Here is a 27,929-nt window from a genome sequence, read left to right as displayed (position 1 = left end):
GTCCTTCGCGAGGATTGCACCAGCAATTTTGTGTCTTATCGGGTCAGAGTCGACAGCCAGATGAAGACGGTCCAGTTGATCTCGCTCATCTTCTTAGTCGTGTTTGCTGTGCTCTGTGTGATAGCCTTTGCCACGCGGAAACTCGTCAGCAAAGTCTACCGCTATATGAACGATATCGGGGATGATGTGCCTGACAGCGAGGATGAGGAGGATGACGCGAGATCCGGATTCAAGTACCTCAAACGCATGGGGGGCAATCCCTCCGCGTGATCGCGTTTGCACAAAAAAATAAATAAATTAAGTTTCTTTCTATCGGATAATTCGCCTCGACTCTCGTGCAGAAAAAATCCCTATGATGACATGACTGATCACGGTGCTTGTATGAATTGTAATGGCATCAAGTTCAAGGGCAAAACAAAATCAGAGATCGAGCGAGTCAGTGTCGAAGGAAGCAAAGAAGGAAGGAAGGAAGAGCGAGAAACAGAAAGAGAAGTTCACAAAAACCCCAAATGTCGTGCATATGAAACCGGGCCAACCCCTCGGAACAAAATTTCTGTCTCCCGTCATGATGAATTGGACACGGAATGATTCGAGGTCTTGAGTTTTTCAATGTCAAATCTGTTGCCGCTGTCATCCACCACAATGATATCATAAGATAACAAGGTTGCTCTCCTCCGCAGCAACATTAAACAATGGACGGTTTCATTGACATTGGCCTATGGAAGCTACTAATGAATGACACGAAGTATCTTGCAGTTCTTGTTTTAGTACGGTTCTTGCACCCCTTTCTAAGGCACGTTGATTAAAAGGGCCTCATTAAGTTTTGATGGAAATACCCAAACATACCTCGCCATTTCTTTTCTCTCCAGCAAAATCGAAAGGAACGTTTGATTTTCTAACTTTAGGGAATTTCTAGGTCAGATTAAAAACTCAAACGGATCGAAAGTGCTCCTTTTTTACCAAAACTTTAATGACCAAGTAATGAATAACCTTTTTTTTATTTGTATCATTTTGCTTCATTTGATATTTTTGTATCATATAACGCAATATTCCTTAAATATATCATTATTTAATCATTACTTTTGATTACACAAAAAACTAAGTACGAGGCACTCCTAATTACCCTCAAATAGGTGTTTGAAATTTGCGGTTTTCATATCTTACTTCTGAAAGTTTTTTTCTCACTTGAATTCCATAAAGAAATAAAATCGGCAAATTTATCGGTAAATAAGAAAGGCAAAGATGTTTCTGTGCATAGCCATCAAACATAATTAAGCATTTAAACTATCTTCCATGAGTGCATGCTAAATCTTGGAGCATGTCTAAAGACCCCCAAAAGGCTAATATGACTATGACTCTATGACTTTGAAACTTCTTCTTCTGAATGTATAGAAAACTGGAAAAAAAACCGGTGATTTAAATTCTGTGCAGGGGACAAATTGTTGCGTATGTCACAGTCACCGAGATCTGTCGCCAGGCATTAGATACCGAGCATACACCCATCGTACTGAACTGAAGGGTGAGACCTGGGAAACTAGTGCTGGCCTGGCAAACGTCGGACTCGTACGAGTCCTCTGATTTTTTGACTTTTTGTCGGACACGAGTCTTTTACAACAGTGAGTTCTAGCACAAAAACTCGTTGTTTTGCGAAATTCTGGGAAAACATGAATAGTTTTTCTTGACGGGTAAGGACTCGAGTAGGGCCAATTTCTCCAAAATTGAGTAAAAGACTCGAGTGGATTCGGACTCGGGACTCGCCCCCGCACTATGAGAGAAACCCAAGATACTTGGACATTCACATTGGGGGATGAGTGAGTGAGCTTATGGGGGGATGAGTGAGTGAGCTTACCTCAACTTGGTGGCGTATTCCTGTTCGATTTTGCATCTTTGGTCCACGAAATTGCCGTATTTCTCGAGGAATTCGATCCCTTTATGGGTGTGAGTGGCGATGTTATCGTATTGATCCTGAAAAGGAGTCGGAGACGAGTCTTGTTGAAATTAAAAGTCCATTTCATCCATGTATCTTCTAAATCTACCGGGGTCTCGACATAATCATATATCATCTTTCCGTCCAGGAAACAATCATGATAGAAGTGAAATCTAATTTCCACCATTTTTCTAAGCGGATTAACTCGAACAAGGACAACACCATTCGAGGTTTGAGCCGAACCTCCAGATGTTTTCGGCCATTTTTGTTCATTTTTCCATCGAGAAAAAAAAATAGATATGTACGGATTCATTTCTATGAGACGTTCTTTAACAAGTACAACCTATTCAAATTGCTGTGGTCTGGGTCTGGAAATTGAATTTCGTACAAAGCACCCCCATAAAGTATCGGGGTCTTACCCCCTTTTACGTGACATTTATGAAGCTCTTGAGCATGCATTCCTGTGGCCGAGTCCATAAATCTATGCTTCAAAATGAAGCCAGTCAAAAAACAACCTCGCTGCTTCTTCTTTTTCTTCCACGATAAGAAAGTTTTGCCTTCATCCTGGTTTTGGTCTCATTTCTCGGAGCCAAGTAGGAGAGGAACAACAATCGAACAAAAAAAAGTCAATTGGACACGGGTGAGAGAACCATAAAACACACTCTCAATGACCCCTGTTTGACCTAAATAGTTCCAACAATCGAAAAATCGCCCTCTTCACGTATCAAGTCATTTCCTTGAAGAAGAGGAGGAATAAGAAGAAGCTTTGAAGTAACCAAAGTTGAGCATTCATGGTGCATGGAGCTCTTTCTCGTTCATTAACAGTAACTAGTAACTCGCAGCCAACTTGATTGAATAGGACTAGTTCAATGCTTTGGCCGGTTCGTTATTCAAGGATTGTGCCATCCCTTTCTTGGGATCAATAGACAGAGGTCAGTCAGTATTCCTATACATACAACAGATAGATGTGACAGAGACAAGGATAGATTTCTTCATAGGGCACACATGACTTCATCATCGTCGTCGCTGTCCTCCTCCTCCTCCTCTTCATCATTCTCTTTCCCCTTTCTTTCACGTTCAATGTCAAGAGCGTACCTTGAAAATAGTCCTGCCAACGAACGAACGAAGGAACGGACCATCGTTCTTTGAACAATGCTGACAAGAGAGAATAAATGGAATGAGACGAAGCGATGGGCGTTAGACTTCTTGAGCAATATTAGACCTATTCTCGTTCTGGCTAGTAAGTGGAGGAAATTCTGGCAAATACTTCTCGAACCCGATATTGTTTGGAATCCCCCTCTTCTAACCCAATAGAAAATGAATCAGCGAAATCCTTCGCGGCATCATTGTTTGGTGCGACCAAATCAACTCGTCGATAACAAAGAGTCACCTCAAAACCATTATTTGGAAACTTGAACGCGCCTACTTGAGGAAATGGATTTTGTTTTTCTATCGTCGAAGAGAAAGGTTAATGATGGTTAAACAAGATTTCACCGCGTGATAAATGTCCAACTGGTTTGCTCCCTAAGTGGAGCGAAATTTAAGTGGCTTCTTCTATCTTCTCGCCTTTCTTTCTGTCACTACTGAGGCTTGCAATCATGTCTAATTAGTCCAAGAAAGACCATCCGAGAACAATTGGAGAATAAGACCAATTTTACACTCTGATAAGCGACTAGCAGAGCCTATGGATTCCGTTTCTCCCCGGCTCAAAAGTGTTCAGCGAGGAAAAATTGCGCAAATGACGCAATCCACCTTGGGCTGCCAAGGTACATATAACATACATACCCTTTGTCCGAGAGATTCTCTTTGAAGAGAACCGATCACGCTCAATGGATTCATAAAATTGCGAATTGCGATTGATGCGCCTTGTCCGATTGAAAAATATTAACAAAAAAAAGTCATCGATGAAAAATGCTGCAAGATCCCTCCCTCAGTTTCTCGCAACCTCGAGGTCACCAGTCTGACGCATCTCTTTAAATAGGCCACTCTCGGGCCCATTCCGCGCGTCATCTACCCAAGGCAAAATGGGCCCGAAGTCAAAATGGATGCTTGGCAGACAATCACCATGAACGAAAGTCACAGTTATAAACGCGGCACGATTCCTCGATTCAACGTAAAACCCCGAAACTTGGAATGGAGCACGTTTATCTGAAGGGGGAAACGGTACTACTAACAAGCGTCATAAACCCTAGGGTGACGAGATGCATGTTGAATAACACGAGAAGAGGCTTGAACCAAAACAGGTTCAAGCTATGCCCAACCTTGAACTCTTTGGCGAATGAACCTATACATGGATGGGTCGTTCCCGAGTGCACTTGACTTGCCTTCATGGCAGACGGTATTCGAACTCGTCTTAGCGATCATCATGCACTGGGGTTGGCCAATTAAAATCACGGGAAAGGAAGTACCTCGTTGACCTTTGAAGTCAGAGCAGCCCAAGAACGAACGGTACATGTTTTGGCAATCGACCCACAATGAATTGGCTGGGGTCGATCTAGCTTCGTGAATGAATAGAATGGCAGAAAGGAAAAGTTCAGCCCCTCTCAATTCGCCCGTCCGTCAATGCGACGACGATCTTTTAGTGCTTCAAGATGGATATAGTGAAGGGCTGAGCAACATGTAAATGAGCAGAGAAAGGTGGTCGTCCAGAGTGGTCACGTTTTGAACTGAATCAATAGACACCTTTAAGGATGGACAAGGCAGAAGTAGCCTAATGTAACCCTGGACGTTCGTTCTTGTATTAGAGTACTACATCGTGCTCCTAATGGGGATATAAAAGGCTAGTTTTAGGCCTGTACAGATTTCAAGTACACGAATAACCCTTTCGTATCAAGCCAACGCCAATCTCATATCGGAACCTTTACCATCATAATTGACATGGCTGGCCTTGGCGTCCCTATGAAAAGGGTTCTTTTTTTTTAATGCGCTAAGCTGAGGAGTTTCTCAAATGCCAAGGTACGTCGTACTCATCTACATTGTACAGATTGGCGGTCATAGATTCTCGTCTTCTTGACTCGCCAACGCCATAAAGGTCATCATATTTTGCCTCTTCAAATACCAACTTGCCCTCTTATCTGCAGCACGTCAAGTCAACGATCTATGGTGGACCTATGGATGCTAGAAACGCCAAGGCAGATAGTATATGGAATTCAAGATCGGGCCTAAAGTTGGGATTGCGCCATCAATCTATTCAAGGTGCTTTCAATTCCTTTCCCAAAATCCTCACTCAAAGGGAAAGATTAAATTGCATTGCGCCTTTGGAGGAGGCCAATCAGAAATAGTGACAGGGCGTCGGAAAACCCTCACCGATTTGGAATTGACAGAAGATGTAGGTAAAATGGCCAACTTCTTCCTTGCCCTATTGAAAACTGACTCGTTTTCATGACAGGTTACTTCTAAAACATTTGCTTTTGTCCGAATCACGACACACGATCCAGTAGACCTACAGTAATTAGAAGGGACTTGATAAAGCCATCCCTTGCCTAGTACTGTAATGCTCCGAACCGAACCCAAATGATAATAGATCCCTGATTTCTAGCTTTCAGCTTCGGTGGAACTCGTTCCTGGGCATATAAATTACCCCCGTTCTCGCTCCTCCTCCTGTTTCTACACGGCGTTCATAATACGAAATCAGAAACGTGAGAGTCACTTCTGATAAGCAGCAAAGCAAAGTGAGTTCAACACCAATGCAAACTGTCGTTGCACCTCCAAATTGGGAGACCAGATCCTCTCGTTCGCCAATGGTGTCTAATCTAATTCTGACTCTTGGTGCCCTTCTTCTAATGTGCCTAGACACGAATAGAAGGGGAACTCAGACACTTCTCAGATAAGGAACCGTTGTTTTATGGCCAACAACCGACCATGATTTCACCTCATTGGAATGAATCATAACGGGGGAATCGGAGCGAATTTTCGTCATCTTCCACAACACTGAATCGACTCCACCGGCTCAAAAGGTACCTACTCCCTACTATCTACAGGGTAGCCGAAAAAAACGGCTATAAATCTATCACTTTGGTGTTTAAGCACAAAGTTCGATAGAAGTAACAATTTCATGCTAGGATGAAAGTGAGTGGTCCTAGTGATAGGACAAACATGCAAAAACGACGATCTCAGCTTATCCCTTGATATGGCTTTCATTTACTGCCACCAGAGCCTCCAAACTGCGACGAACTCGTTCACAGTTTACTTGGCATACCAACGGGCTACGGTGTACTACTCACTCGCCGTAACTGTTGTACTAATCCATGCAAAGGTAACATCGGGTGGCTTTGGTAAAGTCGCTTCTGTCAGTTTGATAGTGGAAAATAGGCAAAATATGTTTTAGAGAACCCATGACAGATGGCCAAAGTCAAAGTTCAATATTTGAGCGGTAAATTTAAATGTGAGAATATAAAAATTCGTTTTTCTCTGGTAAGGTGATATTGCCGCAATTTCTGGTCACCCTGTACTGCCGGGAATGGGTAGTGGGAAATGGAGGAGGCGGAGAGCTGAAACAATCATCCAGATGTTTTGGATGAATAGACACGCTCAATTATTCCTCGAATCCCAACAAAAACCCCGCCCCTGGCCATTGGAATTTATCGACCAAAGAGAGCCTCCGCAATTGCTTGACCAATATGAGGTGGGACTAGCGTCACCCCAGTTTTCAAGGCTACACTTTGAGAGCGTGGGTGGAGCCTTACCCACAGATATTTGGCCCTTATTCGTGTATTGTGTGGATGTAATCAAGAACTCTTTTTTAGCATACTATCGGAGGGTTGGACTCATTCGGATGTGTGTTATTTGATAACAAGACTTTCCTTTCTTTCTCCAACATTACGTTTTATGAGGGCACCCCTAGACTTTGGGGGAGGAGACGCAATATTTGCTGCTGATGTCGTGTCATTCGAGAGGATATGACTTCGCGCGGATCAAAGCCACCTAGATTGCACATGGTCTAAGCTCATATGGACAAATAGGCTGAACACGTTATATCCAAGGCAATTGAATACGATACAACATTTGGAATCCCTGCTACGAAAAAAAATCGCATTGAGAACCAACAAAAGAACGACTTCATGTCGAGGCTCCATCGCAATATTAAGATGCTGGCCCAGATTGCTTCTTCGCTGATATGAATTTGCCACCTGAGATGGAAAACTTGTCCCCGAACTGCACACTTCTGAGCGCACAAGGAAGCAATTGAGGGGGTTGGATCGTCAGCTATTTGGCTAGGTAGGAGATCATTTCTTCATCATTACGAGATAATGGGCTCATTTTGATGCCATCTCAAGGGTTGACAGCAGCAATAGCATCCCCATTCCCACTTGAACTCCGTCGAACGTGTATTTCTCTCAATGAGAGGGGGCCTTGATGTCATATCAAAGCAATTTCGGAGTGAACTCATTTTTTTGTTAGCGAAGAATGGAAACTTACCTGCAAAATAAGAGAGAAACTTTGATGGCAACTCAAGAACGAACGAAGGAACAACGTCGACGTCGACTTTCTCAAGTGACTCCCATTTCCAACACTTGTTTACCATCAAGCGCACACTTGAAGTTCAACAGTTTTCGGAAAACTTATGGCCAAATCCCGCCAGTCAACAAAAAGTCACAAGGAAATGAATGAAAACATAATGGATCCTCTTCCAACCACCCTCTGCTCTTCGACTCGACTTCTGTGTTTTTGGCATCCATCCCAAGTTGAAAGGACATGGGAAAGTGAAACCCGATTCCCATGACGAGCATTCAGTCACTTCTATGGATTCACTAGACTTGATTACCGAAATCGTTTGCAACAGACTACGTAACATGTCGGCAGCTCGCAATTGTGCCGCATGAACAAACAGATTAGATTGTAAGCATAATTGTCTCTGAAGGGCACGATGATCAGGACTCACTTAGGGAGGATAGGTTATGTTAAATCGATTTTGTTTGGGGCTCTCAAGAAACGATTCGAATATGGACAGAATCTTCAAATTGAAGGCACTAATAATGACTCAGTGGAGGAAAAGTGTAGTCAAAACGTGTGCCAGTGCTGCCAACCAATCAAAAAAGCATCATTCAAACTGAGCTGGTGAAATTGGCTTTTATGAAAAGCCAGTCACACTATCTTCAGCGTCATTCACGAGTGGGACAATTCCTGGCTAGTTTTCTAGACCCCTGACGATCTTGTCGCCAGCCAAAAAACCAGCATGAGTTCTCAGAAGAAGCGGCGAATCCATCACTCATTAGCTGAGAGTTAATCTGAATGCGGAAGTCCAACATCATAAAGGAGAAAGCCCATTGTTTTCCTGTTACCCAAGTATCAAGTCGACGCTTTTGAGGCATCGCTCACTAGTTGAGGTGATGATTCTTTTCTCCATCTTTCGAGGATTTATGTGCTCCTCATGACAATTCATGCCGGTTTGTTACGCTTTAAAAATGGCTCCTTCCACTTCCGCACTTTGACGACGATGAATCATTCTTCACGTACGAGCGATTTGAAGAAGTCATTTCCACCCTACCATCCACAGAGAACGCTATAACCAAAAGATGGCACACACAAAAAAAAAACAAGCCAAATAACCATCTTGAAGGTTGGTGCACTAGTTTGCTAATAAGTGAAACTTCTTCATCACCTTCGACAGAAAACAAGTGTGTGGTCTTCTCATTCTCCCTCGCCTTCTTTGAACAATTCCAACGGGAACATAGTACTATGCATGTAGAAGGCCCGATGCAGAAGGGGTTGGGGGATAAGGTAGCTCGTAACTGTTCGTATCAAACCTGTTTGGGATGTTGGCCACCTTACATGCAAACATGCATTCAAAATCGAGTCCGATGAGGCCTGTTTTTTACCAAGCATGCTCTGGTTAAAAGCATTCTCCCACGTCAAATCAGATACCGGCCAACACATAAAACTCACTCTCCGTTCTTTGCATAAACCCAGAAGGCAAAGTCCGTTCTTGGATCGACGAGAAGAATGAGTCCGAGGTGAAAAATATCTGAAGTGGACGTTCACTTTTCGCTTCAGTTATGCGTCATCCAGGAATTTTTTCCCACCTCACCTTCTAGCTATGAAAGTTCGAGCTGGCAGGCATTTTTTACAGCAATACATGCGGTCTCACACAATTACAAACTGGTACTCGTACGCCAATCCCAGAACATATTGTGAGAATACATTGCACATCGATTGTTCTATATTCATGCTATGTTCCAAGTGCCTGTTTCTGTTCCTTTCCCAAAGAAGACCATTCACCATAATCCCCAATGTTTCAAAAGCCCAACCCTAGGGGAGAGAAAATTAACTGCAGGCACAAGCAAGCACAAGCAGGCACAGACACCAGCGGCAGCCCAATTTAGGGGCTAAAAGGGCAGAGAGCGAGGCTGGGCGCACGTAGCCGCATACAAAAAGGGGGCGAAGTGGAACACGTTTCGATTGCAACAGCTGACTAGATTGTCTGGGGTCTGGTAATGTCCCAGGGGGGTGGGGCGCGTTAGAGCTCTATGGAGAGACACTTCATAGTTTCTATGAATGCGAAGTGTGTACAAGTTATGTAAGACTAACATAATGAACATTTGTGGACCAAACCTGGCTTGTCTGGTTCGAAAATTTGTGGGAATTTGGATATACTGTACATTCTAATTGGTCAGACATCTGAATTGTTTCGCCATAACAAAAGGGTGCGTCAAGGGTTTGAGTAAGTGTACAATGGCACAACCCTTGATTGATCGAGTGTGTGGGTAGGTCTGAGTCATACAGTTCCATGCAAGTTGCGATAAGCATGGTGGATGTCGATGGTATTTCGAGTAAGAAGGGCTCAACACGTCGTCAGAATCCCAATGGAAGACACCCTCAAGAAATGGACCTTACTCGATCGATAAAACTAGGGGGAAACATGTAGAGCCAAGAATTGTTCCTGGAGATTCAATCATTCTCTTACTCTCTCACAGAGCAGACTACCAATTAATTCAAGGCCATTTTCAACTTTTGGACCGGTTGCTCGATGGTTTCGACCTAAAGACAATGTGTAATGAACCAAGCGGTTACTTTATTTTTGGTCTGAGATGGGAAAATCTCGCTTTCCCTTCCCCTGAAATGATTTTGTGAACATGATTCATTAACAGTTCAGGTGCGATCAGGATGAAACCAGAACTTTCCATTTTCCAAAAGATTTTTTCAAGAGTCTTTCAAGTCAAGACTAACCCTACAAATACGTTTTCACAAGCTCTTGAGGGGGCGAATTAATTGTTTTCCTCATTGAAATTTGACAATGACGAGCAGGGTGCCCAGGACAGTTCATTATCAAGATACGGAAGAAGTCTTCTTGAAGATTCCCCCTTCCTTGCCTCATCCCAAGGTTTTGTTTGAAATGATGTCGCAATCTTACTTAATGAACTCATTTTCACCCCAGGATAGTGGCAGGTTGCCGATGGGTAGAGGTCTACATGAACTATGCAATGCACTAGGAAAATATTTTCCTTCGTTTTTCCGACTTTTCTTCCAGGCTTGCACTCAGAATGATTAGAATTTTGATGGCGTCCACGAATACTTCTTGAGCAACTTGTGATGGGTCCTCATAATTTGGCCAGTCAAAATGTGAAGACCATAGGAATGTTCATGACGAGCTTTAATTTTGGCGTGTTTATGTTTACTGGGGTCTAAAGATTTGATTGACAGCCAAGATCTTTTCACTTCATCAGTCTCCATAGCGGTACAAATATTTTCGAGTTTTGAGTTACGTATCTCGGAGACGAAAACGGTGTGAACACTCCTACTGCCTTAAAAGTAAAGGTGCTTAAAATTAGGCCAACTTCTTCTCCGTCTTCTTCTTCTTCTTCTTCTTCTTACGAGTGTTCAAGGTGACAAATAGAGCTCGGGAGGGGACTTTTTCACCTTTCTTTTGAGTGGGACTTATTCATGATGAAGAGCACGAGCATCAGATTTCACTTTTCCCCACAGGCCTCCTTCTCTCTCTCTCTCTGTTTCTCTCTCTTTTGCTGTGTTTCATTTAGGAAAAATAGTCGAACTCCTAATCCCATTAAACGAGTTTGATTTGTAGCGTGACAAAACAATTCTGCGGGGAATTGGCGACTGAATGGCATGAGGATTGGAGGTAAAGCGAGGCAACGAGTGAGTCAACACCAAAAACCGATACAGATTCGGTCGAATCCGCCACAAAAGCCACATGACGAAAAAGTCACTCTCTTGCTTGATCAATTCCGAGTCTGTGTGACTCATGCCACCGCAATGAAATATCGCTGGATTGCGATAGTTACAAGATTAATTTCCAAGGTAATTCAACGCGTAATCTCCTAATCGGTAGTGGTAGTGGTAGTAGTAGGAGGCTTCAGAATAGGGAAGCCTTCCAAGGGAACCAACTTGAACAGATGACAAAGCTAATCCAAGGTCGACGACACAAACTGACTCAGAGCGAGCAAGTGACTGACTGACTGAGGGAGGAAGGAAGGGATTGAGAGAAAGAGAGTTTCTCTCGATAAAAAAAGTGCATACATAGGTTTTGGTTTTGATTTAACTTTTGTCAATAAAATATACGCACTCTTACCAGCAAATGATTCCCTTAGATGCCAACATTGAGCAATTATCAATTTTATGCATTTCGAAACTTGATGGCCAGCCATTTTCTATGCAAATTTCGAAGGCGTTTTCGGGACAAGTAAAATTGGCTGCATTCGTACGCTCCGAGCGCAATTGCTGCGATAACGCGAACCTAAATCCAACTTCCAAGCCAACTCTCGGTTTCGCCCCATTATTGCAATTACACAATCTTTCCATTGGCGCGATTCTTCCGGCTGATTTGGAGGGTTTAGTCACTCTGAGCATGACGATTGAAAACTGACGCCGTTCAGTTTGTCTTGTCAAAATTGAGATATGGCAAGAACCATCCGAGAGTGTTGTTGTTTTAAAAAAGAGGGTGTGTGTGTGTGTGTGTCTATAAGATCCAATTGAATGGGTTGAGAAGGTTTTTGGAGGGAGGCCCAATCTTTTAACTGAACGCCTCCGGCTGAATTTCATCACAAGTGCGAGCTTCCAAGCAGCCAAGTGAGTGGGAGAGTGCAAAAAGTCGAATCTTGCTCTAGTGGCGAAAACCCTCCCCTGAGGCCCTCTGAAGTCATAATTGAAGCACCGAGGTAGTAGGACCTCCCCCTCGTTCTCTCGCCTCCCGACCAATCCTTAATCGATGATCACAATTTTCGCTGCCACTTGACAAACACAAAAGGTTCCAAATCCAGATCAAAATATCAGGATCAAGTTTCTTAAAATGGGCTTTGGTCATGGTAGAAAACTCTCTTGGAATGGTGATGGATGGGTATTTGCTACGAACTAGGTTAGGCCTGAGTCATGCTCAAACCAAGTCTGGAGCCTCCTTCGCAAGCCCAGATTAGTGACAAGCCAAATGTTTCTCTACGTTCCTGTCTTTTTCTCTTCAAATGAGGTCTTGTTTGGTGCTAATGTTGGCCATCTTTTTTAGAACACGCTGACATAGAGTTGAATAAAATTTCCTTAAGAAGGCAATCTTATCATGAATACGATTAGTTTCGATTCGTTTGATCAATGATCTTTGATAGAGAAAATTGCTCTTGGTGAGAGAAAGAGAGGTTTTAAGGGCCTTTGCCTAATGGCAATAAGGTAAGCTTGTACAGACTAGGTTGGTAGGTTTCTCCCTCCTGTTTAGGCGTGTTTGAATCTGAGCACGACAAAAAGCAATCAATTTGAGAAAATTGACTCTTGACTCGATGGTAATTCTTGTGCCACTATTTCGAGTCGTCTCACTGACTTTTGCCTTCATATTATGCTGCCATGGGACATTCTAACTTGATGTGAATCTCTTGAGAATGTCAAAGTACGTGTGTTAGGTTAAAGGTTGTCAGATGTCAAGGTCTTAGTAGACCAAAACATTGCTAGACATATACGTACATGCATGTATTAGGTTAGTAGGATATCTACGAGGTAGTAGGCATGGTAAAGACTCCTAAATACCCACGCACAAATTTGCCGTGATATAAATTGCACAAGGGACCAAACCCTTTCTTGAAACCCAATGTGATCTCGGATGCTGAGCAAGGTTATCCTCGTAAGAAGAGGCTAGCTTGTGAGAATCGAATGTTTGACATGGGCATCCTGTCTTGGTTTAATCTTGAAGCGGAAATACTCTTCAGAATCATGTGCGTTTTTGCCCTTTCCGTCCTTAGCCAGAACAACGTCCTCCATGTCATTACGGATTTTTTTTTTGCAAGCCATGGTATATTCGTACAACACACATCGTTCCCTCTCTTCGTACTTCAATGAAAAGCGGGCAATTCAAACAATGGGGGACATTACTACATATCAATAGTTTCATTCTGGGAACACCACGGATGGCCGTATCATAGGAAAATTAGAGTGGGTAGGTGGTCTGCGAGTAGTTACTGGTAAGTCATTTGCTTCACGGAGAAATCATGGGTGAATTGCATTTGACAAGGTTCATCGAAAAATCGGTGTCGCAAACTTTCGTGCACAGGTTTGATCACGAAAACCACCGAGCAGCAAAATCAACTTGGCGCTTGGATCGGCCAGAGGCACGCCAACAAACCAATCAGCTTCTCTCTCTCTCTCTCAAATCCAGAAACCACGAGAATGTCAATGTATGCATCTTCATGGGCAAAGAGGATTTGCAATTTACATTTTTCTCCCCTCTTCCTGTGTTCTGTGCTCGACTCTCTGGCCAAACTGAGTGGTACGAAGCACAATCAATTTCACTTTCGGTACTTTTCTGAAGTCTGATGATGATCAAGATGATGAGTAGCCATATTCATTAAAATCCACAAGCCTGAAAGGAGCGAGAGCAGCCAAGGATTGCAAAACAATCACGACTTTTCAACCTAGAGGTCTTATTGTGGTGGTCCTCCATATGGCATTCCACTTCATCCATATGCAAAAAAGTAGTGGACTACAAACTCGTACAGTACTACAGTACATGGCTGTTATCTTCCAGTTTTCACAGCTGACAGGTGGATGAAATCTCGCTCGGCAAATATTAGGTACGTAGAAGCCATTAAACATGCAGCCAGTATAAGTCATTATCGAAGCCGCAAATTGTGTTCTAGATAGACAGAGGAAGAACCATCAAAAGCCACAACACGTTTGGAAGTTGTCAAACTTGGTGTGATCTCGATTGAATCCCACTGAATTCAAACCATTGGAGCACGATTGGCCACAGAAGCCGTCAAAACATGATCTGTAGGGGATTAATGATCCTGATTTCGAGTTGACGAATCTTCTTAAGGTGATTGCACAACGGAGACACAAATCCTTCTCCGATCTCGATCTACCTGCTTGAGCATGCCTTAAAACTGCATTCCACTTGAAGAAGGGAACGAAGGTGAACCGAATACCAAATCAAATAATGGAGCAAGGCCGCCTGCTTTTTCCTGCAATGGCTTACTTAACCCGAAATGGCCACGTCAATCAATTGCACCGTGGTTGTTGTTTTCCAGACAGTCGCAATGGATCAGAAACATCTTGTCAAGAAAGCGTGTTGTTTGTTTCTGGCCTCAAGGGATGAATAGACGAGATTGAGTGATCAGATGTTGCCTGGCTGAATCTGGGGTGCAAAGAGACGTCGTCTAATTCATCAATTTTGAGCTGGCCCTCTTGAGCTGGCCTCGTTGAAGTAAAGCCGACAACATGGTGTGCACACAGAACAGTTAACAAGACAACATTCTGGTGGCAAACATCGTCTTTAGTCCTTCCAACGACTCGATTGGACCTCCTCGAGTCTGGGGAAGAAATTAAGATTTTTTTTGAGGGGGGCTGAAAAAAAAGTGACGAAAGCCTTGAATGGAATTTGAAGAATGCTTGGACAGATTCGGAGGGATTTGTAGTCCCAGAAACAATGGAGATGGGGAAAGACAAGAACAGATTCTTCCTCGCTCCCCGTGTTTATACTGGATTTAAATCTGGGGATGAGAATCACAACAATTTATTATCAACCCCATGGAAACATGTGGAGGGGTAGGACGGGCAGCAGCAGACTTGTTCTTGGCATTTTTTTCCTCTGGACTTGTAAACAAATAATAAACATTTCAGAACGCCCACACCAAGGAGGAACACCCGAATGCATAGTCATTTAAAATGCCATGTTCAGTACGCACACATCAGCTAAGAAGCAAAGCCAGCCGGGGATCAGGATGACAATTTTGAGCCCATTTGAATGACTGAGTTACGTAACGGACAATTTGCAGTATCATGCAACAAGGCATTACTAGCAATATCAACAGACCCAGACGCCAAGGGGAATGTACATATCATATGAAGTCATATGTAGTCATGAATTGCTGGGTCCATTCTTATTTGTCCAACCAACACCAGACGTGATGATAAGTATTGGAGCCTTTCATTCAGAGGTTCATTGATCTGTCTTCAATTTCATGCTCCATCTGTTCGGCCATGGTTTTTTATCGTTTCCCCCTAGACGAACAGCGACCGAACAGATCGTTCGCCCACGAGAAAATCGTCATTGTACATAAATGAACTGATTTTGAACCGCCTTTAATTCGTTTATGAGCATTAACGATGACTCTTCAAAGTGATTTCAAGCTCTCTGAATTCTGTATCGTGGATCCAAGACGTAAAACCCTAGTACTTGAACATTATCAAGGTTCCCCACATCACATTTTTCAATCCCGTGGAAAAATGTTTCAGAGCCTTCACAACAACAATCCAAGCCACTCAGATTCCGCCTTACCTCAACCGCTCTTGGAATTGGGAGTACTTACAATCTTGATCTGGGAAATGATTTCAATCTGGAATCACATCGTTGCAGGCCAGAGCTCCAGTTCGATTTCTCTCCTTGTATGTAGAGAACAAGGAAGTCAGAAAATTTGGTCCCGGATTCATCTTTCTGGCCGATCAAATGCGTTCAAATTCACAAAGAGAATCCGGCTTCAACTCATGTGAAGGTCGGATTGACGATTGTCTTGGATGCATTTGCAAATGAATCCCGACAAAAAACGTGGGCGAACAAAGACGCAGCAATAACTTAATGATCGTAGGTAGCATCCCGATCCATATTAAGAGTGATTGGAATCCCGGGCTCGAGAATCGGTCGTCGTTCAAAGCCTCACCTTTAATTCACCCAAACAGACCGACATGTTTGAGGATCGAAGACGATTCCGAAGAGGTGGCTGAAGCTTTGTCTCTGGCCTTGAGCATCAATGCATCGCGTTTAAGCCGATCTTCGTTTTGGCCCCTTTCCTTAGCATCATCACACTTTTCCCAGCTGTCTTTCCTCCAACGCACGAAGTTCGGGTATTAAATGCCAAATCCGAGAGAACAAACAACAGACACACCCATCATGGCAACCGCGTCCCAAAAAAACTCGGCTGACTCGAAGTTAGGATGGACATTGAATCATCCGACACCTGCCCATTCAACACACCTGGCCACAACCAGGTGAACCCGGTCGGTCGTTGATTTCAGGGCCAATCACCCGTTGCTATTTCTGATTACCGGGGAAAAGATGGGATTTCCCTACACATACCCACTACGCTAAGTGTGAGGTCAGTAGGAGTGTCTGTCCGAACACGGATGGCTCTTCTGCCGGACACAGCTTCGAGTCATGGGATGGACATCCATCATTGGGCGTGTCCGATAACCCTCTTAATGCGTAGGTGGCATAGTTACCAGGGCATAGACGACCGTTGAGGAAGTCCATCGATAAGGCGACACGTTTTTTGGACTATTATGTCAGTGAACAAAAACCCTCAACTGTGTTTGTTACGTCTTGCGGCATTGGAGCGTCCAGGGGTTAGGACAAAGAAGGCGGAAGGAAACGAAAAAGCACGACAGTTATATCGCATAAAATGCGCTTCACACATGTCTTCTTGAGTTGACAAGCATTTGTCTGTGAGGACTAGATTAATACGAATATGCAATCTCCACAACTTCAAGTTAAATTGCTTTAACCTCGAGATATGTCTGACTACTTTCAAAATTCGAATGCTAAGAACAATTGGAGGATTCCTTTCCTGTGGTCAAGTCGTCACCGGAGAGTGCGAGACAATGATAGCATCACTTTGAACAAAAAAAAAAACAGCTCAGCGTTCTTACCCATAATTCCGTGCCCCAACTCATGATGAACCACACTCAAAAAAAAAACCGAATCTATCCAGCAATCGAAGGTCGCGAACGAAACTCTTGAGAATTAGGCGGGTCAACTTCACTTCACTAATGCCGCATTTTCCGGCCGATGGGCACAATGGAAACAACGCAGGTTGGAGACAGATCGGTCAGCTCAAGAATTTCTTCACGGCATGAAACGAACTCCTATCCTCACCCACGAGAATAACAATAAAACTAACGAACGAACGATCGAACCGACCAACAAACGGACTGGCTGATTGCCCGCCTAACGCTGTTCGCTCTGACTGACTGACGAGCTGAGAGAGGCCAGGCCAGAACCGGGAGTGGGCAAGGGAGGGGGGAGGGGGGAGGGAGTGTATGCGTCCCTCAGTGTGTGCCTGATTCAAAGGCTGCCCCCTGAGCCTGGCTCTGGGTGGGTTTCCTCCTCAACGTGCTCCTTTCGGCCAGGCAATGGATCGCTGATCAAACTGGGGATAGAGGAGACCGAGAGGAAAGAGGCGATCCTGGATGGGCTCAGCCCGGACCTGGAAGCCAAAGATGAGAGGCAAAGAAGGAAAAGGCGAGGGAGCGGGAAGGAGGACGAAGGAAAAACACGTCTCTCTCCGACCCGCTGGCTGTAGCTGGTTGTTTCGGTCGAATTCGTCGGATCCTTGGGCCTGTGCCTTGGGTTCGTGGGAGCTAAGCTGTCTGGCCAGCCCTCAAGATTCAAAGTAGGAGCAGCAAGAGCAGGAGTATCTCGGTCTCTGCTTTCAGCTGGGAAAGGAATGTACCTCACTCAGGTTTGAAGAAAAATACCTTGAGGATGAACGCATGATGTGCTGGGTTATTGGGTTGATTTCGATTGGTGTTCATTGAAAGGATTAATGGCGATAATCTATGGACGAATGCTATAAGTTGGTTCCAGTAGACTGAAATATGCCTGGCGACCCTGGTTGTTCTAGAATGGGCCAGCGCTGCGGGAATTGGGCGTGTAATGGATTCAAAGAAGTGTTGCGATATAGTAATAACAGAGGAGCCAACGATCCGAACGAAAACAATGACAACAGAGTAGAATGAATGTCTTTAATTTGTGAAATAGTTCGCCCCATCTGTCCGCAAATCACATTTAACTACATTCGAAGTTTGAATGCTCGATTGAATCCAATCCAATCCGTGTGCCTTTATAGTAAGTATTGGCCTGGACATCTGGATATCTAACTTGAAATAAATAGTTTCACAAGGTCCATTATCCATAAGGGTCGTTGCAATATCAGCAGGCGCATAAGCTTGGAAGGTGAAAAAAGGCGAAATGTTGTTAGCAATAGGCAACTCTGCCTACAAAAATGTCCACCCATTACTTTCTAATGCTTGGTTTTGTTGATTAATACAAAGTTTTTAAGCTCCCTTTTGGCAAGACTGATAGAGCCAGGTACGATTAGCTTCCTTGGGTACCTGAAGAAGAAGAACGTTTTGGCCGGCCCACAGCCTGAGAGTGAGGAGATCGGAGCAAGTGTCGCACGTTGATCCTTTAACGAAGGCAAACCCATCCAGCGGGAGCGGGATTCCCCGAGGTCCAAAATCCATCCGAGAAAGGGCTGCCAGGTGTCGGAAGTCACCGCCAAATAACTCAAAAGTGGCAGAAGGAAAGAGTCGTTTGCAGCGTTAAATTTCAATTGGTGTTAAGCCAAAAATGGGGCGGAATATGGCAGAATGAAGCCTGAAGGAACTTGTAGAAAAGGCTTGATTGGTAATGTCGCAAATTTTAGGTCTTGCTTACATTTTGAGTTGAACATGTTTTTGACCTTACTCATTTTATCTAAATTCAGCTTAGTTTTATGAAACATCATTATTTTGTTGCAAAGGTATCTGGAATGGAATGGATGAGAGAGTTAATTGCAATTTCCCACGTGGGATGTGTGTGTTTGTTTTGGGTGGAATTCTTTTTAGTTCCAGCCTTGACTCAAAGTGCTCTCACACAATAACTAAATCCAGCTCAAGCTTTTCCCTAAGATGCAACTAGCATCCCAATACTTCACATATAGAAGACAAAAATCAAAATACTTTCATGTTAGTCCAGGTCTCTTCATCCTGAGGGCGAGTTGAGATAAAGCCCTGAGAGGAACCAAATTTGATCTAGACACCTTCATGGTTTGGGGTATCAATTTAAGGGTCCAAACAAGGAGACAAGAGGACTTTTGATCTTCTAAGGTTTTGAAAGTTCTTGAAACCTTTGGTCACGTTATATTGATTCGTTTTACAGGCTTTTCTAAATGCTACAGGGAAATAATCCACGGTACTATCAAAATGAAAGATTATATTTCGTCTAATTATTACCCTGTCACCTTTATATGATCTTTGAAATTAGGTTAAAAGTGGCACAAAGTTTTTCAAAATTAGTTCCAATTTGCCATTTTACGTGCTCTTTTGCTCTCAAACATGCTCAAAGTTTTCCGTTTGATATTTTTTTTCTCTGAGAAAAATATATTTTTGTTCTTTCAAAAAACTTTTTAGTGATCATTTTAGAGCCCTAGTTATGATACATTGATAATAATAGTGTTCCGTTTTTAAGTAAGTAAAATTGTCCTAATGTGGCGGAATTTGGCGGAATAGGAATATGAAAATTGCGGAATAGGTCTTTAAAAATATGGCAACCCTGACCCGAGCAGCCAAGCCCTCGTTCGGACTAGCTCGGCACCATTTGGGGCAAATTTCTGGTCGGGAGGGATGGAATTGGGATTCATTCAAAATATTAGCAAAATGTAAACAAGGTCTGTCATTGGTTGAAAGTGCGGGTGAGCAAAGTCGAAGTCGGAGGAGCAATCCCTGTCAAAGTAAAAGGACGGGAAATTCAAACTGATCGAAAATCGTCATTTTCGAAGTCAAAGTTTCATATGTTCCGGTCAATAATTTTGTCCAAAAATGTTACTACAACACGACATTTTTGTAGCCGTTTCAGAATCAATCACAATTAGAATCCTTTTTGCATCATACTCTGGGCTAGAAGAAAAAAAACCTTCAGACCAGTACATAAATCTCAAGCTAATGTCGGCAAATCATTTATGTATTGTAAACTTGATGACGGCCCGAATGCAAAAAAAACTCCAAATTGCCCCAAAGCTAGATTTTACAAGAGATTGCCGCTTCTTTCATTGAATGATCATTTATCAAACAAAATTTAGTGGCTAAGATTTATACAAAAGGGTATGTTTTACCTAACATGACTTCACTAAAGAATTGGGCAAAAAACGAAATTAGTCACCCTTGGAAAATGACGAATTTTTCGAAACTGCCGACCTCTAAGCAAAAAGCCTCGGATCTTCATGCGAAAAATGTAAAAAAAAAAAACCCTTTACCTTGCAACGCTACATTTCGGACGTTTCTGAAAAGCGTTTATCCTCTTCCACTCATTCAATTTTACAGAGTGCTTTTGGCCATGTTATTCAACTCATTAACTCATCATTGTGAATGACACCCAGAAATGGTGGGTACTTGCTTTTTGGAGACAATTGTCTAAGCAAAAGTGTTCAAAAATATTCTCTTTCAAAAGTACGAAACTGGTATCCATTACAATAGCAAATGTCATTTTTTGTGCAGCTCTGGTACTGCACTAAACTTTTGGTTCAATATCAGAATACTGTTACTGTTGGCTGCAACAAACCGGAAAACTGAATGAAATGACAAATTCAGTCTATGCCCAGTACAAGTTGGCTGTAATGTTTGTTTTCCTCAAAATGTTCAATTTCATGTTTGTCGTACTATATTTTCTTGAACATCCGCCCACTGAACATGTTCTATAAAAAGAAACAAGTAGAGCTCACACTTTGGTAAGCTCTGGTTTGTCCTCTAAGTGTGTCCAAATTTTTCTTACAATTTCAGTCAGGTTGTGCTTCATGCATTTGTTTCTTTTCCTCATGAAATGTGAAACGTGGCATAAGCAAATATTGATAAACCTTGCATGAAAAAATATAGTTTATAATAGTTTATTAAAGTCATATGAAAGCGCAAAATCGTAAGCCTCACTGGATTAAGACTGGGGGGGGGGGTGTAAATGGTGGCGGAGGCTGATGCCCAGTAGATGGGGCATGGATTATGTCATGGACGGGGTGCGTCTTCGGCTAAAGTGGCAGGGAAAGCTCGGGGTTAGGCCTCGGCCGACTTGTAAAGCAACAGTCTTTCCAGTTCCGCGAAACAGTCTCAGTGTGATCACGCATGAAAAGAAAGTGGGAGTGAGAACCCGGAGAACCCCAATAACAAATATGCCCAGCTACAAAGGGTCTTTGTCCAGATGATTGAGCTGTCAAACTGTGTTAGGTTAAGTGTTTCAAGGACTACTTCTTTAATATCAATGTTTGGCATCTGTCTTCATTCTATTCTCTTTCCACGAGATTCCCCAGGCATGAGGGTTCAAATGTAGCTGTCGATGCATCTCAAATGACTTTCGATCCCCTCTGTCAAATCTTTTGCCATTATTTTATGATCAAGTTCATCATTAGAGCAAGTCGACGACATTATCCATTTTCAAATTGAGATCATTTGGCTCTGGTCAGGCACCCTGAGTCGAAAAACATGGGTCAGCTAACGCGAGACAGCCGACAGGCATTGGTCTGATTGGAGGATTGGCCGCCACAGGAGCAGTGTCGCCGTAACGAACACTTTCCCGTGAATGATGCACTTTTTGCTTTTTGTCCGAAGTTAGCGCGGCGAATTGGGGAGTGGGGCTGGGCGTTTTTTTTCCTAATAGTTTTCGCTCTTTCAATATCTGACCTCGAAATATGTAAGTCAATGGGCACATCAAAATTTGCATCTTCTTAGAATAAAAACTTTGTCCATTTGTCACTTCAAACCATTGTTATGGAGCAAATAATAGATTGTGGTAAATCGATCTGGACGGTTGGAATTGTCAATAAGATCATCTTAGTCTTGAGCGTTGGGCGTCTGGAGATGGTCCAGACCAGTCCAGAACCAGAACTGAAGAATGCACAGCAGTCTTACCTCTTCATTGTCATGCGAATCGGAAGCCAACATGATATGATTGGGTTTCGATCCATATTTCTGTCCAGTTTGAGCTTTTCCTGGCTATTTTCAGCGTTTTTTTCCGCCACTTATCTGGCAACACTAGCCCGAAGAGTGGAAGCGAACGGGCTAAAGAATTGCACGGACCCACGGCTTCACGGACATTCCTTCAGCCAGGCCCATCAGCCATCACCCCATTGCCGCACATCAACACGAGGACGGGCTCACGGGACCCGTTACCGCCGTGGCCCTCATCTTTGTCTGGCCAGCCTTGAACGTGATTGGGAGGGTGAGCTGTGGTGCCCTTTAGCGATTGGCCGCATGGCACGAGGACCTCCCGCAGCGACGAGAGGGTGAGTTTCACGGGCGTTTCCAGCCTTTAGCATCCATGGGAAAGGAAATCCGGAAGAGAAGGCTACTGGGCTGGGAGGAGTGGGCGGCAGAATGGGCAAAGATGGAGGAGTTGGGCATGGTAAGGCAGGGGAGTGACCAGATTAGTGGAGACGCTTCTATCCATGAGTTAAGACTGGATTTGGGTTGATGATGGGCCAAAGCTTGCTGAGAATAGACGTGGAGATCGGAGACGTGTCTAAGGATGGCGATGAACTTTTTTCCTGGCCCCCCTTTGCAAGCTCATAGCGCCTCAGTTGCCAGAACGAATGGCTCTGATGACCATTCTTTTCAAGCTGGACCATCAAGCCCAATTGTAAGGTGGATGGGCCATAGATGAGCACATATTGAGGTGGATGAGGGTTAGTCCGTCCTGGAATTTATTTGTATTTTTTTAAAGAAGCCATTACAGTAGCCAACTAACTCATACTTCATGTCGTCGTCGATCTCGTCGACCATCTCGACCAGGCCCGTTCAAATCGAGCTTTGAAGCTTTACCCATAGGCATTGAAGACTTTGGTTGCAATTTGTCATGGAATCATGACTGAGCGAGTTGGTTTATTCTCTTGCCTTGGGCCTTTAGGTCAACATGAAGTCTTCCTCCGGTCCGCCGCCGCCCCCGGCCAGCGGCACCCCGCCCGCTCACGCGGCGCTTTTACCCGGCACTCGCACCCGCGCCTCGCCCTATTCGCCCTTTCCCTTCGGTTCGCCTTTAACGCGCAGTCGCGGTTCCGTGCTCAATCCGCCCACCCACCATCGGGGCTCGGAAACGCCTAGTCCCGCGCCCAGTCCGGCCGCTATTCCCACCCCACCCGTGCGATTACGTGGTCGGGAAATGTTTGGCGGTCCGGTCGTGTTCGGCGGGTCGAATTCCATCGGCAATGTCAGCGCCTTCCTGGCCGCTTCGACCCAAAGCGCCTCACCCCACGGGCCTTTGCCCAGTAACGCCTCATTACGCCGAGCCAACCGACTCCTGTCGGCCGCGCCTTACCATTCAGGACAGCGGGCTGCTCGTCGGGCTCGCCCGGCCCCCGCTGCACCGGCCCCCGAGGCTCCCGCGAATTCAACTCTGTCGAGTGAGGACGGTACGGCTCCGCCCACTCTGAATTTGAGCGCCACGGCTCAAACCATTCTAGCCACGTTAGATCAACTCTCCACCCCTCTTCGTGATGCCCTCAAAATGCCCGTGCCACGGGCGGAGAAGAGGCGAGCCATGGCCGAGGAACTAATGGAGGGTGAGTCTTGATTGCTTCATTAACTTTTACACTGGAACTGTTTTACTCGTCGTTAGTGTTGATGATCGATCTGTCGGCATGTATAAAGTGTACGTTATTCTGGAGTTGATTGCGTGTTGTTTCCAGGAACTGGGCACACGCCTTATTGGCGACGACGGCCTCATTTGGGTGGCTCGGATAGTCGGGGAGGTGTAAGTTCATTACCCAGTTCGGCCAACTCGAGCCTCAACGGACCTCCGCTTCGCAAGATCTTCACGCCCCTCACGTCCGCACATAGTAGTAACCCCTCTACCCCAAGAAGAGTCAGCCAGGCCAAAGCCCAGGCCCAATCCGTCGAACTCGTGCCTCGCACCACGGCCCCGCCTCGAACTTGTAGCACCACGTCCGCGAGTTTCAGTGTAACTGGGACTAATGTGGGGGCCACGTCGTCGGGGAGCATGCCCAGTGTGAGCAAAAGCGGGTTTTCGCTCACCCAATCGTTGGAAACGCCCAAGTCTTCATTTGGTGGAAAGATTCGGGCGAAAGTGGGGGAAAAGGCCAAGTGTCGGGCCGATAAAGCCCTTCAGAACTCTGAGGAATCGGAATCCGTGCCCGAATTCCTCCAAAGCGGCAGTGTTCCCAAGTTGGAAATGGCTAAAATGCCAGCCTTCAGCTTCAGTCTACCCCAGAGTGTTCCATCATCGCATAGTGTCACCTCCAACGGCGTGGTTGATGCCATCGTGACGCCTCCTACTCGGGCTTCGACGTCGAGTTTGGACCGAAATCAAGCTATTCTCACCAGCCAGCAGGTGACCTCGGTGAAAGATAGCCCAGTGAAGGCCTCGGCCCCTCTTGTGCTCAAATCATCGCAACCCATCCAGACACCCCCAATCTCCGATCCCAAGGTCTCACCGCCCTTAAGAGATGTCAAATTCGTGTTCACACAGCCCAAGGTTGTTCCCACATCGAGCTCTTCGTCGGCATTTTCACATCAAGGGTCGAAAACGTTTAACTTCAAAAAGCCCATCGTCGTGAGTGAGGCCGGGAGGTTGGCCTCGGAATTGCCCGCCCAACATCTCACGAAATTCGGACAAAGTCCCATCTCTCAACTCCCGGACCTCACACAAGCATCATCGTCGTCGGTTTTGGGTCACACCCACTCTATAACCAGTGGATTGATGGGCTTCAGCTACAGCCCCTCCAAGTTTGCTCCCAAGCTGAAAGCCGGAAACGTCACGGACGTTCGAGGAGGTGGGTTCGATGTTGAAAGAAAGCTTGATCTTAGATATTCAGCTTCAAATGTATCCTTTTTATTTCAGACAACAATCGGTTGCCCGATGTCGCCAGTGGCATCACACCCGCTCAAAGTTTGGTTCAGGGCAGTGTAATGGACATTCTCGGTATGACATGAAATCCCCATGAGATTGCATTCAATGCATCCATTTCATGTCGTCTTCCTTGCTACTTCCAGGCCGTCAATCCAGCTTCTGAGAGCGAATTGGTTGCATGAAAGAAAATGCAAACAACAACTCCTTGAGATGATGTGGCGGTCATAGCAAGCTTATCCCCGTTGTCGCTCATCTCGAGAGATCATGATCCTCAACTCGAATGCAGATATATCCCTTGTCGAGACACTTTGCGAAGGAGTTCACATTTACCCAGAAATCTCATCCATCTCCCCGGACAAAACTTGTATCAATAAAAACAAAGATGATATGGCCGCCCAAGCGTTTGTCAGATAAACTAAGGATTCAAGTTTCGCCTCCATTTGACACCCCACCCCCCCTCCTCCCTACGTCCTTGATGCTCCCAATGGATTGAGCCACTCCCCTACCCCCGTTTCTTTTGATAACTCAAAGCAACTTTTCTTGACAAGGATCCCGATGTTCAACGTGAGCAATCTTGGCGCCCTAGCCACCTCGATTCACATTGTGTATACTTGAAGAAGCAAAGTATTTTGCCAACATTGACGCGCTCGATCGAATTACGATGGTTACAAATCTAAATTCCTACTTCTGTCGAGGCTGTCGTCGAGTGGAAAGATGATATTTGTGTGACATGCACTAGATGTCGTCTCTCTCTCTCTCTTTCTCTCTCTCTTTCACTTACTCAATCGGATCATTGTTTGTCCCATCTCTCTGCGGTTTATCTATTTTCGCACACAATCGCTCCGTCAATCTCTTCTTTTGGTCTGAGAATTTGGCGCAGATTGTCGCCTGGACTTCAAATTCCTCTCTCCTACCGGTTCCATTCAAGAGACCTCATCCAGCCAGCCAACCAACCCCTCTCAACCCAACCATTTAACCTTGGTGACCTCTCAGAAAGACTTTAAAGAAGAGAATAAATAATGTTTTATATATAATATATATCTCGTTCATAAGAAAATACTCCTAATGCATTGTTTTTTTTCCCTTAATGAGCGGTATGGCAGAAAAATCACTGGCCTTACGATTGTGACTGATCAGAATCCTAGACAGATAGTCTTTATGGATGGCAGAATTGCACAAAAACTGCGCAAGAAATCAGTTGAAAAGGCGGCTAAAGTTAATTTTGCCTTTCAATGCAGTCTGGACACTACGACCTTAACGAACCAGATAGCGCAATGTGTACTACTTTCATGAGGATAACCCACATCCTTGAGATAACCGCACAATCTTTTAAAAAAATGGGTACTTGGGAATCATCTCACTTCATACTTTTTCCAATCTTCCCTTTCCGCCATATCATGCTTCTTTGTGTTTTTTTTTGGTTTGGTTTTTCGCGGGCTTATCCAACCGCTACAGGGAATGTAATCCCCAGTACTATTAAAATGAAAGGTTATAATTCGTCTCTTTATTACCTTTCAATCTTTACAAATATTTGGTCTACCAACGAATTTGAGCTGGCAGATCGAGCTATTCTCTGACTTGAAAGATGCAATCGGATCAACAAGGCCTATTCCCTAAGAATATTAGAGGGAAGCAAATTAAACAATGAAGGAGCCCGAGAAAGAAGAGATGTGGACTTCATTGTTCTTACTGGCCTGGATTCTCGAGGACTTGAAGGTGCTCTCAATACTCAATATGAGAGCTCTATCATTCCTGTGATGTTCCTAGTGAAACATCTTTGGACTTGTTCGACCTTCTGCAAACCTGCTGAACTCATTGGAGCCCAAATGGGTGAGGCATATTCAAGATATGGCTGGACATTCAACTTGTACAGAGTTTGCATTGTGATGCTGTCTCTGGACTTAAACGTGCGATATATCCAACCACACATTTGAAAAGCTTTACCCACCTTCAACTGGATATGCAATTGTGCACCGGATCCGACAGGGCCTCTGAATTCGATCCGAAGTGACTTTTTGTATTTCAAATCCGTATCATAGGCATTTTTTCCAATCCCCACCGACCGAACCCGAAATTTTTCGCTCATTCCGAATCCGAGAGCTTGGCCCAATAAGAACGAATCGGAATCCGAGATTTTTCGTTCAATGTCAATCCGAATTCGTGATATTTAGCTTCATCTAACTACAATCCGAAAACATTTCCATTATCCCACCAAAATTCATATTCTTAGGGATTACGATAACGTAAACGTGTTGATCCGATAACGTTTTTCAAGTCAGACTTGGACAAGCTGTTAGATAGCCGGAATGATGTCGCGTTTCCGAATAAGTTAATTGTAGTAAGCTGTCGAAGAAATATTTCGGGTGGTTTGGTAATGGTCTGCCTCGCAGGACGGACAAGAGAAGAATGATGAAAAGAAGTGAAACGTGGAAGGAGAACAAAGGGCAAATATGAAAGATAATGGCGTCGGTCACACAACCTATATTTATGATCCCACCAATAGCATTCCAGATCAACCCTACATTCAAGGACTAGCTCGGTCTGCCAACTTAAATTCCTCGGTATACCAGACATTTCGTAAAGACTAAAAGGCAAAAAGATAAAAGGATGCATAACCTTTCATTTTAATAGGACGAGGGATTACATTCACTATGCCGGCTAGAAAATTGGAAAAATGGAAAACCTGATTGATTTTTTTTCCTATCCAATTGACTATAAAACAAAAGCTCATTCATTCAGCTTCAACATGATACGAATACTTTCTGCCATATAGATGCTTTGAATTGACGAGGTTAACTAGAAGTCACAGGTTGTAAGAACACAAAAATTGGCAAATGATTCCATGTATGGAATAAAAGTGTTATCAAAGGTTAGCCATATCCTGTCACAATTTTGAATATATTTCCCAGAGGAACCCTGTGGGCCCTTAGGGTCTTCATACATCATTGCTAGGGTAACAACATTATCACCTGC

The 27,929-nt window shown here is 44.3% G+C and overlaps 2 protein-coding genes across 4 annotated transcripts in view; one reads left to right on the top strand and one right to left on the bottom strand.

Moving 5' to 3' along the window:
* The window catches only part of LOC131887739 (formin-binding protein 1-like), a 26,961-nt gene extending 9,619 nt beyond the window's left edge, over positions 1–17,342 (bottom strand). For all 3 annotated transcript variants that reach the window (XR_009374058.1, XM_059236406.1, XM_059236407.1), the window contains exons 1-2: positions 17,000–17,342; positions 1,850–1,965 (exon numbers count right to left, since the gene is read on the bottom strand). Coding sequence is in view for 2 of the 3 variants with exons in the window: in XM_059236406.1 (XP_059092389.1) it covers positions 1,850–1,965; positions 17,000–17,023 (140 nt within the window). In the remaining variant the exon portion in view is untranslated. The remainder of the gene's footprint in view (positions 1–1,849; positions 1,966–16,999) is intronic.
* A 4,645-nt stretch (positions 17,343–21,987) lies between these two features.
* LOC131888410 (nascent polypeptide-associated complex subunit alpha, muscle-specific form-like) lies at positions 21,988–25,990 on the top strand. Its single transcript, XM_059237258.1, has 5 exons — positions 21,988–22,377; positions 22,998–23,649; positions 23,776–24,879; positions 24,948–25,028; positions 25,100–25,990. Exons 2-5 carry the CDS (start codon positions 23,004–23,006, stop codon positions 25,117–25,119), a joined length of 1,851 nt encoding a protein of 616 aa, XP_059093241.1. The 5' UTR covers positions 21,988–22,377; positions 22,998–23,003; the 3' UTR covers positions 25,120–25,990.
* The last annotated feature ends 1,939 nt before the right edge of the window (positions 25,991–27,929 follow it).

Source organism: Tigriopus californicus, chromosome 10 (assembly GCF_007210705.1).
Source record: "Tigriopus californicus strain San Diego chromosome 10, Tcal_SD_v2.1, whole genome shotgun sequence".
Lineage (NCBI taxonomy): Eukaryota > Metazoa > Arthropoda > Copepoda > Harpacticoida > Harpacticidae > Tigriopus > Tigriopus californicus.
Note: the sequence above shows the minus strand (reverse complement) of the source record. Positions and strands in the feature narration are given on the sequence as shown.